The 19,026-nt window shown below is 44.6% G+C and overlaps 1 protein-coding gene across 2 annotated transcripts in view; it reads right to left on the reverse strand.

Moving 5' to 3' along the window:
* ASTN1 (astrotactin 1) overlaps window positions 1–19,026 on the reverse strand; it is a 1,300,999-nt gene that overhangs the window by 540,802 nt on the left and 741,171 nt on the right. For both annotated transcript variants that reach the window (XM_069641148.1, XM_069641147.1), the window contains one exon: window positions 9,511–9,678. In XM_069641148.1, the coding sequence (XP_069497249.1) occupies window positions 9,511–9,678 (168 nt within the window). The remainder of the gene's footprint in view (window positions 1–9,510; window positions 9,679–19,026) is intronic.

The following is a 19,026-nucleotide window of genomic DNA, read 5'->3' on the forward strand; positions in this document are numbered from 1 at the left end:
TGTGGAGAGTGGCCGATAGAAATAAACTTGCAAGAAGAATCAAGACAGTGGCCAGGTCCCCTTTAACTAAATCCATGCTCGGTTTCCACTGGCACTCTGTGGATGGAAGGCGAAGTGGTTGGATTGAAGGAGGAGTCGATGTCGAAGGCCTCAAATTGATTGAATTAATGTAAGTAGACTGAGGGAAATGGCAATATAAAGGGGCGGGATTGTGATATTTTGAGTAACGGGAAATTTTGTGTAGATAAAGGAAATCCTAAGTAATCCTATTTCAAGGGAAATAGAAGCAGACGTCTCAAACTCCAACGGGAGTATTAATACAAGGGAATAGGCATGGTCAAGACCGTGAAAGTTGACGCCTTAAACCCTGTATAAGGTAAAATACGTTGAGGCGAAAGAAGTATACATCTTATTATAAACGGTTATAAGTAAGAGAAGGTGATCATGGGGGTTACTAATGTGTACTGTGTGATTATTTTAAGTATTATTTGTTTTGTGAAGTATCAAGAAGTAATAGAACTGTGAAAGGTTTGAAGTACCATTGTTTGAAGTTAAGGTGTAGTAAACAATTGGGGCCAATCAAAAGACAGGCAGGTTGTTGAAACAAAAGAGGATTGAGCGGTGATTGATGGTGATGGCTCATATTTGTTATTTTTTTAAGATTGAAAGTGGTGACGGTTAAGCAGTAAGATAGAGATTTTATTAACCACCTGGTAAGTATCAACATGCACCCAAGCTCAAACAGTACAGTGCAGAATGGGTAATTTTGAGGGGTAAAAAAAACATACCTCTGACTTGGCGAATCTTTTTACTTTTCAGCCCATCACCTTGTGCCTTTCATCATAAAATTCGTGGAGCAGTACTGGGTAGCAGAACAAATTCGCCTTTCCATATCCAATCTCAGCCTTCCTAGGGATTATCATTCAGGCTTGCATCCTGGGTGCAGTAACGAGGCAACAGCACCGCAGGTAGTGGGGGATGCCATCCAGATCCTAGATGCCAGGGCGACTTGGCATCTAGGATGCACATGGCATGGTTGTTGGTGCTTCCTGATTTATTGATGTCTGTTGGTGCTTCTTGGTTTCTCAGTGACCTTTGGGTGAGCGGCAAGGCAATGATTACCATCCAGTTCACCTGCATGGAATTGGTTGGGCCTGTACTTGAATGGCCTAAACACAATGTGTACATGCAGGTACCACCAGGTCATGCCACACTACCAAGTGGTTTGGCTGTCCACAAAACGCTATACTCTCTTCAGTGCTCTTTAACAATTACATGGAGCTGATAGCGCAGGTCTCTTCACAGCACACACACTCATTTAGATCTCAGAGTGTCATCACTGGCAGATGTTGTCCACCAGCGGGACTGACTTGGTACTATCACAGACTCAATAGTAAGATAGCTCAGCGGGTTGAGCGCTTGCTGCTTTGATCTGCAGGTTCCAGGTTCGAATCCTGGCAAAGACATCTCAGCCTTTCATCCTGCCAAGGTCGATAATTGAGTACTTTGTTTGGGTGATGTTATATGTAAATATGTTCTATGTAAAGCATTTTAGCGTAACTGCTATATAAATAAAACATCATTATCATGTCTTCACTATCACTAAAACTGAATCCCACCAAGATGGAATTTTCTTTGGTTTCTTTTTCATCACTGGGGTGCATCATATTCTAGAAGAGCGCATCGTATTCAAGAAGAGCTTCATTTTCTTTCTTTTTTTTAGTTATTGCCCTTACCCCGGTGTCCTCTGCTCTGATTTCTTCCTGATGATGACTTTAATCTCAAAGGTCCTTTTTCATAAATCACTGAGTGGCTCATTACATGGTAGGCGGTAACCATGCCGCTATCAGCGCCATGGTTGCCGCCGGTACCGTACCGAGTCCGCCATGGTGAATGGCAGAATTACCGCCACATTCCAAGGTGTGTGGGGGCGGTAATTCCCCATTCACCATGGCACTTGCCCATTCCCTTTGAGCCCTCATAGGGCTCAATGGGAATGGGCAAGGCGGCAATTACGGTACCGCAAATTGCGGTACCGTAGATGCCTCCAAGGTCACTTTGCGGGCCCGTTCCTAAACGGCTGGTAAAACCAGCCGTTGAGGTCGGGTCCTGCAAAGGGACCTCATAGTAAGGCAGTAAGGGTTTACCGGTACCGGTACCCTTACCGGTAACAGTAAACCATTACCGCATTCCATGTAATGAGGCCCTAAATCTCGTTATTTTCAGTTCTCTTAATTTTAAAACAGAGAGTCCTAAAAGTACCAGTGAACCACCCGAAACCAGGGAATCTTTAATAAAAAAATGCACTCACTGGTTCAGAACGGTCTATGGCTGTTGTTTGCTAATCAGAGAGGCTACCACACACTGCAAAAGAATATGTCACAAGGTGAGCAATAACCAAGATTCCATTAGAATTGAACTGAGGGAACAAAAAATGGGCATGGGTACACAAGGGATTGGGAAGAGGTGCTTCCAACTGCCTAACAGCTCTATTGAAATTAGCAAATCCCCTTACTATAATGACACCTCGTTATTGGGAAATAAGCCTCGGTGTCCTCCGCTCTCTGGAGCTAACGCAGTCCCATTCATGGAAAGACGGGAGGAAGTCGTTGTTGGGGGTCTGGCAGGGAGCGGGGGAGTATGGTGGTGGTTGTACTTCAGGCCATCATAGTTGCCTTGCATAGATCCACAACTCCAGGTCATAGATGGGGATACTTTCATTGCAGATGTTGACATGGTCAGGGGTTTTGGTGGGTAGTTTGAATCACTGTTGTTGTATATATGAATTGTATTATGCTTATGATGTATTTGCATACTTTTGTAGAGGAGCAGCTGTATACATCTGCAGGAGATCCCCCCCACCTCCCCTATATTGGAGACATGAGACTGTGCTGTGTTTGACACAAGCCGTTGTGCCAATACTGCAGCAAGAGTTTGGAAGAAGACACCCATTGAGAGAACCTTATCGAATGTACCCCCAAAGTGATGATAACCTGCAGGAGGAACTCCCGGAAGGAAAATCAGAAAGAGCAAAGAGGAGCTAGTGACGTCATAAGAAAGTGTGCACAACGTCTCAAAATACTGCCTAAATATAATGTATGGATTCTAGAGGGCCAATGACAAAGTAAGGAAGTTGAAAAGAACATTACAAATGCCCAAAATACTGCAGAGAACAACAGTTCAATAAGTGTACGGACGCTGAAACGCAAAGTAGATTAAGTCATCATAAAAGCTGGCTCTGAGTAGTGAATAGAATGCAAGCAAAGCCATCATTATATAGAAACTGGACATTGGTATCATGTAAGCCAGAACCCATGAAGCAGGAATAGAACACTGTGTCACAGAAGAATAATAGGCTCATGGAGCTGCATAGCGATGATGCCTGCCCTGAAGTCGTGATTCTAGAAATCAAGGTCAGCTATCTACTCTGAAGAAGAACGAGTATGCGGAGGATGAACCTTCTCACGTTAAGGTGCAAGAAAGAACACAACGGATGCAAAGCTTTAATTCATTTAGCACATTTAAAAGCTGCATAATGGACCAAATCGTGGTCTCCTGTCAGGTGAGCGAAGGATGCAAATAGAGATTGAACCTGGAGTTCCAGATACGATAGCGAGTGCCCTCACTCCGTGCATTCTCAAAAACAAGGATACTCTGCAAGGCCAAGTACAAATACAATTTCATGGCAGATGGCATGGGTGATGAGAGATTCTGGGCTAATTGGGTGGTGAGGTAGTTTCATGTCCTATCTCCTTGCACCTGGGTCTAGGTTTACGTGCTGCTAAATGAACCAAATGTTCCAGACATGGCACAAGCGTCCAACCAATTATATCAGTCCATATAATGAAGAACATTATAGTTTGAAGACCAATGAGAAATTGTGTATCTAATGTTTTTGAAATTACATGTTTTTTTAGAGGTAGGCATAAGTTGTCCACCTGATAACGGACAGCCAATAACAATCCTATCTCCTATAGAAATGTATACTTAGATGTATCCCTTAACCAATCACGACCCTTGATAGGTTTTTCACTGTTCCCACATAGTAGGAAGTCACTCTGACACATTTCGTCCATAAGAAGCGCATTTTGTGTGCAAATCATTGAGAGACTGAGCAATCGTCCATTGATGTTCGTTGTAACCTCCCTGTTTTAGATCATTGCTAATAAAACAGTACCTTGCCACTTTCCTGAGTTGGTTAGGTTATTTGGACTCAATTACTTTGGTGGGATCCCATCCATTCTATAGTCCTTCCTCTCTAAGGCCCTTATGCTCACATGGTAGCAGTGCTGATGGTTCCAGATCCAAACCAGTTTGGTTCCAGAATTTCAGACGATCGGGCATCCTCCGCCATTAGCTGGAATATCACAGAGTTTCCTGTGGAGAGTGGCCGATAGAAATAAACTTGCAAGAAGAATCAAGACAGTGGCCAGGTCCCCTTTAACTAAATCCATGCTCGGTTTCCACTGGCACTCTGTGGATGGAAGGCGAAGTGGTTGGATTGAAGGAGGAGTCGATGTCGAAGGCCTCAAATTGATTGAATTAATGTAAGTAGACTGAGGGAAATGGCAATATAAAGGGGCGGGATTGTGATATTTTGAGTAACGGGAAATTTTGTGTAGATAAAGGAAATCCTAAGTAATCCTATTTCAAGGGAAATAGAAGCAGACGTCTCAAACTCCAACGGGAGTATTAATACAAGGGAATAGGCATGGTCAAGACCGTGAAAGTTGACGCCTTAAACCCTGTATAAGGTAAAATACGTTGAGGCGAAAGAAGTATACATCTTATTATAAACGGTTATAAGTAAGAGAAGGTGATCATGGGGGTTACTAATGTGTACTGTGTGATTATTTTAAGTATTATTTGTTTTGTGAAGTATCAAGAAGTAATAGAACTGTGAAAGGTTTGAAGTACCATTGTTTGAAGTTAAGGTGTAGTAAACAATTGGGGCCAATCAAAAGACAGGCAGGTTGTTGAAACAAAAGAGGATTGAGCGGTGATTGATGGTGCTGGCTCATATTTGTTATTTTTTTAAGATTGAAAGTGGTGACGGTTAAGCAGTAAGATAGAGATTTTATTAACCACCTGGTAAGTATCAACATGCACCCAAGCTCAAACAGTACAGTGCAGAATGGGTAAAGGGCACAGCTGACAAAATGTTCATGCCATGGCCGCAAGGGATATCATTGTCAAAAGCGGTATTACAACACATGACCACATGCGTACATACTGCATATAGTGGAAAGAAATTAGAGAAAAGTCTGGCAATTTTAGAACTTTGGAAGATATACCAAGAGGAGAAGGACGATCTGCCACCGGAGGAGTGGATGCTTAATCATTATAAGCGGGAGGGTGTTGAGCCCTCAGCTTCTCTTACTTGTCCGAGATTAAGAGTATAACTCCACAATAAATAGGAGTTTATCCTTTAAAGGCAGTGAAAGAATTGGCGGAGTATAGTAACCCGACATATGAACCCCCCACTTGCAGTAGCGACGACAGTCTGGATGAGAGCAAAAGTAAGGAAGATGCCTGTAAGTCTATACATGATAAGGAAGAAAGAGGTGAGTGGTCGAGCATATCGACAGATATAGACCAAGAAATTAAGCGATGGAAGGGAGAAAAGGATAGGACTGACGAGGTAACGCTTGTTCAGTACAAAAGGATCAAAGAACAGATACTACCCAAGTTAGATGGGCAAAACATCAAAGAGGTTAAGCAGAGGGAAGATAAGGATGGGAAATAAAAGAAGGGCAGGGAATGAGAAAGAAGATTGGGGAGGATAGGGAGGAACAAGAAAAAGATGAAAAACGGGCAGAGGAACAAAGGAAGTATGACAATAGACAAAGAGCGATAGACGAAAGGGATAGGAAGGAAAGAAAGAGAGAGAACAAAGAAGCACACAGAGTGAAGGACAGGAGTTTTACAGAGAAGGAGGGAAGAAGAAGAAAGAAGACAAGTGAGAAGAGAGGAAAAAAGGCAAGAGGAAGAAAGGGTAAAAAGGGAATGTGAGAAAGCGAAGGGAAGAGGACAAAGACATAAAACAGAATAGGAGGCAGCAAGGGTTGGTTGCCAGTCTCATCCTTAAGGAATGAATGAGCCCAAGCGAGGAAATACAATTGCATAGAAAAACAGAGGTTCCCCATTTGGAGGTAATATTGCCAGGACTACCTAAGGTAGCATGAGAAGAAGAAAGAGATGATGCAAAAAGTATTGGGGAAAGGATCGACATGGTATATCTACAACTGAGACAGGATAGTGAGTATGGGACACGAGGGAGCAATGGACAATACCCAATATCGAAATCACAGGTTGAGGAACAAAATATGCTCACTAGTCAACATAGAGCATTGTCCTTAAGTAGGCTAGATTTAGATCTAGATTTAGATCGAGAAGAGGAGGATAGTCGCACCATTTGGGGTTTAGCAATGTCAGACAGGGAAAGAAAATCGGGCCATGGGGGCCGAGGGAGGGGGTCCCTAGGAAACGTACCAATGGATAAAGAGGTAACTCTGTCAAATCTGGAACAGCCCAAGGAAAGAACACCAGATGCCAAATCATGTCCTGAGCTTCCCCAAAGAGTATCATGTAGTGAGAAAGGAGAGTCTCCACCGTATGTGAGTAGGTTAAGGTCATTGCCAACAAGAAGATGAATATGGATGATTAGTCTTGCCATAGATAGACGAGCACTGGGATCCGACTATGGGATGTGGTTCTTGCAGTTCCCCTTGTTAGAGAAGGGGGAAGCAAGATCACAATACATTCCATGACCACAAATGGATAAGGACAACTTAAAATGCAAGCTGCCTGGTTTAACTGGATATGCGAATTAAAGAAAATGACAGGAGGAAACATGCTGGCTGTAGGAGAAATAAAAGGGCTACTGGCAGCTATTCTTGGGAGAGGGCTGACGACATATGGAGGTGAGCAGGGTATGCTAGAGTCACAGCACAAAACACAGCACTTGATGGAGCACCATTTAATAAATGCTGGGCAGATGTTTGGAGTGCTCTAAGGATACAGTATCCTAATATGTCAGATATGGGTGCTATCATGATGCGTAAAACAGTATGTTGGAATTGTGGAATAAAAGGGCACATTGTGGCATATGTAGGAGCCTAGGGAATGTGCATCAAAACAGACAGTTTTCAAGAGGGGAGACAGCTTATCCACCACCATACAGCACCCAAACAAGAGAGACCTTTGCCCAGGATCACACGTCCTATTAGGCACAGGTGCCACAAATACAGGATGTACAACAGCAATGGCAAGTACAAATGTACCCACTGCAAGGGCAGTTTCAACAAGTGCCTATGCAAACACAGCAAAGTGCAAACACAGGGCACATACTCACACCTAGGATAGGGGGTGTCACTGTGGCAGGAGGAAATCCATTCAGGGGGTCGGGGATGAGCTTATACCCTCAATAAGACAGCTAACAGGGTGAGCTGATGTTTCAGTACTATCTGTGACACCAGAACCCCAAAAGGAACCAAGGTTTGCTGTGACAATAGGGGGCAAATCATTTTATTTTCTTGTAGACACTGGGTCGTCCCACTCTTGTATATGGGAGGGAAAATATCCAATGTCGGGTATTGCCATGAATGTTGAAGGGTTCTTTGGAGCTACAAATTTAGTTCCTTTCACTGATAATTGCCTGTTTCTATAGGGGAATGTGACATATCTGTTCCCTTGTTATATTCAAGACAGGATCCAGTTGGAATTGTGGAATAACAAAGGCAAACAAAGTGAAAAGAAATGGCCACAAAGTCGTACATTTAGACATTTCCACAATCATGTAGGTGAAGGTCGGCCGGTGTTTGTGATGGCACGGACATTCTCCCAGGATTGCTTTTATTGTGACAATTATTTTCTGTAAGTGTCGCGTGTACTTGTCTGTGACTCAGCCAAATGTTGCCTTTTCAATGTTCACCAATCCATATTGATGGCGAGTGTTTTTATTTTCTCTCCTGCGCGGAAGGGAAGTAGATCCCAGAGCTATCTTGTGTAGTTTGCTTCCTTCAGGAATCAATGCTGTATGATATCCCTTTTAGTTCCGGCTTAATAAAGCTTTTTAGGGTTAATTGCATTTGCTTTAATATAATAACTGCATGTCTGGTGTAGTTCCTTCTGAAGCAGGGTGTGGTGGGCTTCTACTGTGATCACAGAAATCCCCTCTCTCTCCGGATGGAATGTCAGAATTAGAAAAGCCAGATAGATCCAGACTCTCCTTAATCCATTTGCCAAGGACTAGGGCAGTGTGATATCCTCACAAGAGAGCATGCGGTGACACAGATTGTAGAGCGTAATTTGAACAACATACATGGGTCCCCTCGCTCACGCTAAAGAGAAAAAGTAAATTCCTCCTTGGTGAACAGGAGCCTCAGGTCTAGATTACCCAGGATCATCCCTGGTAAGATTGCCAGCCCAGATCGTCAGAGACCAAGATCTTCTGCGAGAGTCTCTGAACGTCCTGTCTTTGTGTTCAGTGTTAAAACTGGGAACCAATTATGTTATGCTCAGCAGGACTCTTGACATCAGAACGGTGCTGTGTGCAGAATGGTTGAGCGACTCCTTTTTGTTCTCACCGACATAGTCCCAGGGAGGGAACTAAACACAAGGCTGGGACAGAAGCCAACCTTCTGCACCAAAGCAGCCTCACTTCAAGGATTCTGAAAGGAATCTATAATTTTAATCCTGTTTACCTGACCCTTCCAAATTCTCATCAATACCGGTCTTACATCTAAGCTCGCTCTGATGTGTACAATGAGGAATACGTTTATTGTATTGTTCTTGCTCATTTGTAGTTGTTTTTGAACATCGGGGTATTACTAATTCTCCATCCACTTAAGATATATACTGGGCTGTCTCCCATTGAGTGCTTGAGAGGTCGAGTACCAATGGCAAGCTGATAATGTGACTGCATGGGGTGATGGCCACATCTGTTAAACTCTTATGAGACCGGGGACTCAGAGGGGTGAGAAACCAGGCTCAGCCAAGAGAATTTAAAGATGTGTCCAGCTGCAACACCCACCTCCTCAACCCCCGGACCCGCCACCATTTCCAACAATCAGTTTGAGCAAGGATGGTGTGAATAAACCAATGACTGTTTTCCTGCGATGGCAAAATGAAAATGAAAACAGGCTTTTGAGTGTTTGGCATTTGGAAAATGGGAAGAAATATGGACTATAAAACAAATGGTTACAATAAATCATGTGTGCGTGTCCCACTATTCCTCGATTTAAGACAACCAGAGGTCAGTTCAGAGATGTTTGCACTCAACGGCAGTGGAGACAGGAGTGTTACCCAGTCAGAAATGAGCAATTCCGCTTCCAAATCATCTTACCAGTACTCTGCAGAGCGGTGCGGCAGCTGGAGTACTACGGTTAGCACAAGCCCAGATCAGAGATGGAGCAGAAGCTCATATACCTCCAACAATTCAACCTCATCCCATGATAGGGCAGTGCCACTCTGGCAAGACATGTCCTACTCACAGCGGCTGATGCCTACCAGTTTCAGGGTCGCACTGATGCTCGCAGGGGTCCAGGAGGCGTCTTGCACACAGGTCCATCATCCACGGGCCGCTGGAGTTCAGCTGCGAGAAGAGGACCACTTGGGCGGGGTTGAGCCAATCGCTGGCATCCAGCTGACTCCCCTCCAGGAGGATGAAGCGGCTTCCTGCACAGAGGGGACACAAAAAGACGTGCACTTAATTCGGGTGTTGCAAAGTCTAAAAGGCATTGGGAAACCGCATTGAATTTCAGATATGATCCATTCCAGGACCAACGGTTTTTTTTTTTTTTTTGCTTTATTGCTTTAGTAAACATTTTCACTCAACTTGACCATTGATTAAAGAAACCTTGCATTCTTGCGCTATGGAAAATATCAGTAAGTATTTGTCCAGATCATGAAAAATATATTATTCGAACACCAGTTTGTGCATTATTAAAAGTGAACAACAAGGCACCTGTGGGGTAGCATACTTTGAATTCTAAGTGAAAAATTACAAATTCACTTTATGGCTGCATGTTCTTCCAATTATCTGCTTAGGAGCTGATCCTTCAAATGTATCCATGTTATTGAACCTCATCATTTTATCTATCGCCTTCTTGGACAGTGCACCAGTGATTAACAGCTAGGTTTGCGCTATATAAAGCCCAGTACATGCATGCATGCACAATGATGGTATTGCAAGACTTAGGGGTTCATTTCAAGTTTGCCGGTATCCCGCAGCTAATTCCGGCAGGATACTGGCAAACTGCCCCTATCGTTTTCACTGCTTGATATCCTGGTAGTACCAGGATTTTACAAACGTCTGAAAGGGCGGTAAATCAACATTTCATGAAGGGTATTGCCCGAATTACCAGCACTGGTAGTAACGGTGCCGGTAATTCCAGCATTTATTTGCCAGCCATGACCTGATTTACTGGCAGGTCAGGCCTGGTGGTAAGTCAGTGCCCCCAATGGCAAACCTGTTTCTCCCCGGTCCGGTAAAATTGCCAGTCCCAGAATTACCAGCAATTATACCAGCAATTTTTCAGGACCGGGGAACATTGGGAACATGTAATGACCCCCTTACACTTGATCAATTACATTGCAAGTGATAGCTCAAGTATTTGAATGGTGCCCCTCCATTGAGGAATTACTTTTCAATTTGCCGGCAAATGAGAAGGGGGATCAGAAGTAAGTGCCCGCTTCCCTCACAGCTGAGGCAGTAATGGCAGATTGGGCCTCCATTCACCAGGCCGGAGTTTGGACGAGTTCGGAGGCAGCCATGCCGCAAATAGCGGCGTGGTTGCCTCCGAACTCGGAATGAGGCCCATTCACTCCTAAACGAGTTGCGGTCACCAGCCATACCATCATCAAGGTTTTGGACAAGAGGCGGGCAGTTTACCTGGATATTTCCAGTCAGTTACATATAGCAGTGCCGATGGGTCATATTCGAGGCTGCCTCAGCAATGAGGTGGATGTGTACCCTCAAAGCTGTCACTGAATAACAATAAATACACACTAAGGGATAGACGAGTGCCGATGGATGCTATTCGAGGCTAAATTAGCAATGCACCATAGGTGGAAGTACACCCTCAAAGCTGGCATCAAATAACAATAAATACACACTAAGGCATAGACCGGTGCTGAAGGATGATTTTCAAGGCTCCATTAGCAATGCACTTTAGGTGGAAGTGTACCTTGAACGCTGGCATTGCCTAACAATCAATGCACACCAAGGGACAGGGCACTGCTGTTAATTTCTATTGGAGGATACATTAGTAATGCATAGTATTTGGAAGTATACCCTGAAAGATGGCATCGACTACCAGAAACTATACACACCAAAGGATAGACTAGTGCTGATAGATGCTATTCGAGGCTAAATTAGTGATGCATAGTAGTGGCGAGTACATCCTTAAATCTGATAGGTCATCGACTAACAACAAACCCAAACTAGGGGATAGACCAGTGCTGATTGGCAATGCACCGCTGGTGTCCATTTGGATTGTCTGCTGGCTTTTTTTTTAATGAGGGTTAGCATGGAGAAGAAACACCAGAACAATGAGAACAGAGTATTGGAGCACTTGACTATCTGTGTGAGTTGAAGGTAAATGTTATGAGAGTGAGGTCCAGAGAATCCACTTCAGTCACTGGTAAATCAGAGTGAAGTTCTTTGTGCTTCATCTTTCAAGTTGGCAGTACTTCGATCCAGGAATGTACGAGACCCAGAGATACAGCCATGCCTCAGCCTACCATCACAGGAAGCTGCCACTCTCAGGGCATGAATCTCCTGCTTGGACGCATCTTGCTCTCAACATTCCACAGTATCCACAACATCATCCACAGCCTCTCTCGCTAGCACTCTTAGGGAGTAAATCCCGACAGTGTTGCCCTGAGAAGCGCACGTTCCTTAGCCCTAGGTTCACGTTCTGCCAAGTTTCCTTATGGGTCTATGGAACTATTAACACAGGGGTATACCTAATGCGGTGTGGGAGTTTCTCTATTGCATTATATCCTGAGAGCCACAACTGCGCATGTGCGGAAAGCTGGGGGCCAAAAGTTGTTTCAGACCAAAATAAAAGTGCAAGCTGAGATCTTAGATTCAAGGTCGTTTTGAGCTAAAGAGTGAAGGCTGGAGCCCCCTGACACTCTGAAAATTGAGGATATCCATCTCCGGTTCCGGAAGCACCTCAAGAGCTTCCTCTTTGCTTCTTCCTTCTCTTGACCTCTCCCCTGCTGATCTGCTCTGCTTGGCATCATGCACCTGGTTACCCTCTGATTTTGGGCCCAAGTACTTTGCCCACCCTGCCTCACACCCGCACTTCCTCCTGGCAACCCTTGGACTTGGGTCTGTATCTGTAACCCTACAGTCCCCCCCTTTCTGTACTTATCAGACACCCCCTGTCTGTGCCTTAAACCTAGCACTTGCCGGCTGCACTACCACTTGTTTTTTTAATCTTTGCTCAGCACTTTCCACATTTCCCTCTCCCCCTGCACTTTCCCCTTCCCTCTCCCCTGCACTTGCACGTTCTCAATATCACTGAGCCCAGTAAGATTGTTGTTTTGTTCTCCCTTGTTCCCCTCCCCTGCCTCTTCCCACCCTGAAACACTTTTGTATGAGCGCGATACAAATAAAACATCATATCAAGGGTGGGAGCAGGTGATGGGTGCTTCCTTTCATGGGCATGAGTCTTGTCTAGCCACTAAAGCCAGACTGGACATGACGACTGATTTATTGGCGAAAAAAGAAATGTCAGTACATAGGGGAGCAGTGACCAAGAATCACTGGAGCACTACATGGGGCCATTCTGCGTCCGCAGGGCGGGATGCGCTCTCTAGTGATGGACCACAGACGGCTATTAGTGATTTTTAAGCATCTCTGGCACATGATTTGTAGAATATTCAACACACGTCAACAAAGGATTTTGGAGGTTCTGCAAGGAAGACCACTTTGATGATGTACATTGGGGGCAGAAGCCACGTCCGTGGTGCAGTAGCCAAACAGCAATATTGGCGTCGTGGCATGGGAGCTCATGTGCCGTCCATGGCAGTGGCTCAAGGGTCACAGTGCGCTTCAGATAAGGCAAGAGACTGCGGCTTGCGTTTGGGGGCCTATCTGAGGGAATGGGGCGGATCTTCAAAACTCGTAACTCGAAAAGTAAGGATTTATGCCCAATGTATTTGCAAATGGGAGGTGGTTGGAATAAACGCCTATATGGTCTAAAGACGTATCTACAATGTAACAGGGATTTCCTCCTTGGGATCAGTTTAACTCAACGTGTCAAGGTTCTCCCTAACGGGGGCATACTGGCCTCAGCCAGGTTTTGTAAAAACAACACATTCTCGTGATATAGAGCCCAGACACATCTAGGCTCAAATTACATCAGAGGGATATAGCGCCCAGGCACTTCTAGCCTCAAATTAAATCACAAGTATATAGCGTCCAGCTACTTCTAGCCTCAAATTACATTCACTGGGAAACAGAGTCCAAACGATTCTTTGCCACAAGTCCTCTTTGCGGGGATATAGCAACGAGCCCACTATTTGTAATACACACCAAGAGGATAGTGTCTGGTTCACTGCTTCCTAATCTGGGACTATATTGTTGCACTTCACTATATTCCCGCTTACTAAGGGGTCACTCTCCCATCTTTCTCTTTCTCATAAGGGCTGTGATGCCATTCACACTATTAGGAATGTCTTGCCCTTTCACTTGCAAGGGACACAGCTCCCTTCCCACACTATATTGTATTGTATTGTAGTCGTCATTTGTATAGCGCCATTTGCCCTTTTGTATGGCCTCAATGCGCTTTGTTTTTGGAACGCACTCGAGGACTAAAGTCCAGTTATGGGATAGTTGTAAGAGGAGGCTTAATATGCTTGTGTGCATTTGGCCAAGATTAGGATTTCAGTAAGCAATCCAAGACGTCAGGCACGTGGGCGTGTACTGCGGGAGGTCACGAAAGCACTAGTGCAGGAGACTCAATTTGTATCCAGCTAGAACAAATTTTGGCATAGGCTGTTGCTGTATTCTAATGGCAGAGGTGTTGAGGCAAGTTTGGTGTTTCTGCCGCGAAACCATACTGTGACCTGCTAGACCGAATTTGACATAGTCGTAACTGCATTCTAGAGTGCGTGGATGGATAACCATGCCTGCAGCGGATGTCCACATACCGTAAGATCAGATGGAGCTTATCTTTGATGGCACTGTGTCATCCGATTTGCTGTGGGGAATAAAAAGCCAACAATCCTCATAGATTTTTTTTGGGTACTATGCACAGCCTATCCTACTAGTCTACCGAATGCAACAGGCTGGGTGATGTAGAACAAGGCCCAGGAGCAGTGGCAAGCCATACTGACGGATCTCTAAGCACAGAAGGGGTAATCCAAATACATCCTCTAACACATTTCCTACCCCCAAACCATCTAAGAGCAACACCTTTCCCACCCCCAAAAAACATCTAAGTGCAACATACTTCCTACCTCCAAAATCCATCTAAGAATTTCCTAACCCCAAAATCCATATAAGTGAAATGTATTACCTACCCCCAAAATCCATCTAAGTGCAACACATTTCCCACCCTCAAACTCCCTCTAAGTGAGGTGCACATATAATTGCCAAGACATCTAGCAGACTATCTTATAGACTGTAATGAAAGAGCAGTGGAGAAATGCACCTAGATATAAAATACACAGTAGTGGCCCAACACCCACCGACTCAAAGTACACATGCATGTCACGATACATAGAAGTGGTGGAGGAAATGTACCTAGATTGAAGCAATATGGCAGTGGGGAAAGTGTGGTTACAATTTACGGCTATATGGATCAACAGTATAATAAAGAACCCTTAACTACAACTTGAGCAGTGCAACAAAAAACCAGTTACACACTAGGCTAAATGCAGGTATATAAGGTAGTTTGGCACTCAGAGTGGTGCGGTTTAACTGGAGTACAGTAATTGCTGTACTCCCTGCACAGGCTGCACTGACCTTATCCGTCACTGCAGATTGACTGTTGGCAAGTTTCCCAGGTGAACACAGGCAAACACTGACTGGAGCTGCTTCTGGAATGTGTGGACCATGCATGTGCTCTTAGAAATACTATGGGCCTCATTACAAGTTTGCTGGTCCGGAAACAACGGTGCTGGTAAGATTACGGGTCTGCCTGCCGGAGCCGCTGTGCCCGGCAGGGCAGACCCTGGCAGACACAGCAGCCAGGGTAGGCAACCTATAACTGAGGCACCAGCACCGTTACTAACGGTGCTGGTGCCTTTGTGTTCCCCATTCCCATTGAGTCCTATTTGTTGTTTTTTTAAACAAAAGCCACCCTAACAATAATGCATTTACAAATATCAAGCATCTATACACGTTTGGCCATCAAAAACATTAACTGTCAGAGTGGAATGACTGCTAACAGCTCAAAATTATTTGCAGTGTTGTGGATCAGACAGAAACAAAATTGGCTTTACATTTAAAAATGATACCAAGAACATTGAAAATATGCTGCAATAAAATGCAGCTCCCCTGGCACTCTGCTGCCTTGTTGTAAATACATCTATGCCACTAGGTAGCTCTGCCTGGGAACATGTGCTAGGATGGAAATGACTCTTGATGCACCAACCCTATATCTATTGTGCTAATTTGGACAGAGCTATGGAATGTGTTCCTGTTTTGAAATGTATGACATTGCTGTGGTGTTGTGTGTGTTGACAAACACACTGTTCAACCTTGTTTGAAAAGATAGAAATGACATCCTGATGGCTAGGAGATCCAGTATGTTTAAGTGGTACTTTTTTTCCTCTTGTGACCATGCCCCTTGGCTGCTAATTCTTGGCAATGTGTTCACCAACCCAGAAAAAGTGAGGCATCAGTGGTCAGTGTCATTTGGATTGTCAGTTGTCTAAATGGTCTGTCTTTTAACAGGTATTCCCTTGTTCACCGTTTCAAAGATGTTTTGACCTCCTTTAACCTCCTTTGTTATAACCGCTAGATCGCCCAATCACCTTCCATCTGAGGTCACTGACTTCACTGAGCTGTTAAACTGGATTTCTACACTCTGGCTGCTGGATAGATGTATAAAAGACCAACCTATTTAGTGAACAGGGAAAATTCTGGTACCTGTAGACAAACCAATTAAGGTAGCATGGAGAGTGGTCAAGGACAAATCTCAGGAAGGGTGAGTCTGTTAAAGGATCCACAACGAGTCCACAAGTTAAGTAATTAAGGATTACACTTAGCCATAGTTATAAAAATACTACATTTATTTATGGCCAAGCAAACACTATATAAATGACTATAGGCAAGTAAAAGGATAACTCAACACTAATAATAAAATACATATATACAGCCCCAGTAGCCAGTGCAATAAAATCACAATGCCCCACTCCACAATACTGAAAGGGAAGTCAATGGTTATTATTTGCAATGCCAGTCCATAGAAATATAACCCCAATTTAGAAAGTCCAACACTAAGTTGACTAGGGCCTTGTGCCAAAAAGGTTCAAAGTTTCCCGAAGTTTTGAGAGCTGGGAAAAAGTTAGAAGGAGGGCCTTGTGGATAGGAAAAAGGTTACAAATTTCAGAATAGGACGTATTCTAGCGAATAAGACTGTTCCCTGCTTTCGGAATGCTTTCGGGAACAGGTTTTTCCAAAGCTAAACAATTGTAAAACTTTTCAAAAGTATTCAAAACGTTCATTTGGAGAGCATATTCCAGCATTAACCTATGGATATTGAAGTAGCACAACTAACAGTTCCATACCAAACCCCAGCAAATGGCCAGCAGAAAGGTCTCTCCAGACTCTGACGGTGTCTTAAAATGACAGTGCGCGGGAGTGAAGGGAACCTGTAGAACTTCTTGAGGACGGACAGAATCAATCCAAAAGGAAGCAAACGTTTTATAATTGCAGAGTTCAGGTTTGTGAGGCAAAGACTTATGGAAGTGGAAACACTACATACTACAGACACAAGTGATTCAATAAAGAGGAAGTCGGTTTAGGGAGAAGGTGGTGTGGAAGTGTTTTTGTATTTTTATTGTTGTATCTGTAAACAAAGCATTAGAGTTTTCAGCTGGATACTATTGGAGAACAAAAAGTGGCCTTTGTTATGAGTCAAAGAGAAGAATCTATGTTTGACGGAAAGAGAGTGGACAAGAATGGGAGCACTGGTACATAATCCACTGCAGCTTGAGTGGAGCGCAAATGAAACGCCCCTTACTAGTCAGCCGATAGTATTCAGAGGCGTTGGGGGCTGAGGGGGCTTTTGGTTTTAGCCTTGGATAGAAGCTCAGGGGCTACAACCAAAAGGCTAGCTATCCCCGAGTCACAACAGTCCCGACATTTGCGCAGCCCCGGATCTTTTCCAGACCTAGCAACACCCCTGTGGGCCATATTCATTATGGTTGGTCGAGGATGAAACGCATGAGATGAGGTAAGAGTTGAGATTACTCTACAACAGGATACAGCAGTGTAGAGACCACAGGAAGTACCAGTCACTAGGATCAGGCAACAGGCCACAGACAGGTTACCACTGAAGGCTGTCTATGTATGTACATTGGTGCTTAGCATTTGGAGAAACCCAACAAATGAAAGTGTGCTGGCTTAGTTTCGAAGGGTTGGATTTGTCTGAAGCAAGAAAACAATAGATGGTGTGAGGAGGAAGAGGTGGTGGCTGTCACTCTGGGGGAATTACCTGCCAGCAAGCAAAGAAGGGACGCAGGCAGATGGCATCCTCGTACAAGTGCACACATGTCCCTCACCAGAAGGCGTTAAGCAATGTGCTGGAACCTCCAAACATTGCTCTGAACTGACCCCACGCAAATAGATCGACCTGGCAGTTGCCATTGCCTTGTGAACGCGTGCACATAACTCATCTTAATTTGTGTTAGAGTCAGCAGGCAACCAGTTTGCGCCATGTCCTCTTAATAATGTTTGGGACGCCCCCTGGAGCGATTTAGCAAGTATCCTGACCAGGGATCATGTCCTAAAAATTAAAGTTTGGGGACTCATCAACAAACACAATGGAATGTGACATTGCCAGAAATTAGCATATCAAGGCGAAATATGCACATTTCATTAAATTGGCTTTGCATAACCACCCAAATTGCTCAGGATGAATGGCATTTGCCTTTCATAAAATCAACACACACACAGAACCAAGACAGGATATTTTCTTCTAACAGTGTTTTTGAAAATGTTAAAAGGTGTGCATCTTTTAAACTCCAAGAACCAATACAAATGTGTTCACTGGGACTTGCAGTACCGAAATGGGATATTTCACCTTTAGTTGTTTCTTATTTTTTATCAGGTTATATAGTGCAGTGGTGAAGTGTCTGGCCTACACACCTGAGGACTGGGGTTTGATCCAGGAGGTCTGCTTTAAGTCATAAATTCAAAAAGGACGTCCAATGTTTCTCTTTAGCTGGCGGGGAGGGACTGAGTCCGCCATCTGAATAAAGTGGAATCCGTCCTCCACGTGTACCCTCGACTTGCGTCCCCCATGTATACCCTCGACTTGCGTCCCCACGTGTACCCTCGACTTGCGTCCCCCACGTGTATACCCTCGACTTGCGTCCCCCACGTGTACCCTCGACTTGCGTCCCCCACGTGTATACCCTCGACTTGCGTCCCCCACGTGTATACCCTCGACTTGCGTCCCCCACGTGTACCCTCGACTTGCGTCCCCCACGTGTACCCTCGACTTGCGTCCCCCACGTGTACCCTCGACTTGCGTCCCCCACGTGTATACCCTCGACTTGAGCCCTGATCCTGACATGTCTTCTTGTTTAAAGCACTGCACAGATCTCCTGCTCCGCGCCACCTTTCTTTCACCTGGTGTGGGTGTAGAACGTCCTCTGGGAGCTGAAGGTGCGCAAGGGTTTCCGAGCGTTCTACTGGGGTCTCCTTTTCTGTTTCATTTTTCCCTGTTTTGCTCTGAGGTGTAATTCGCAGCTGTTGTGCCAAGTCAAGGACGGCCAGGCCAACATGCAGCATTTCATGGGAAATGCGTCACTCGGGAAAGGTCCTTTTCAGCGGCA

The sequence above is a fragment of the Ambystoma mexicanum genome, chromosome 1q (assembly GCF_040938575.1).
Source record: "Ambystoma mexicanum isolate Mex_15411 chromosome 1q, UKY_AmexF1_1, whole genome shotgun sequence".
Taxonomy (NCBI): Eukaryota; Metazoa; Chordata; class Amphibia; order Caudata; family Ambystomatidae; genus Ambystoma; species Ambystoma mexicanum.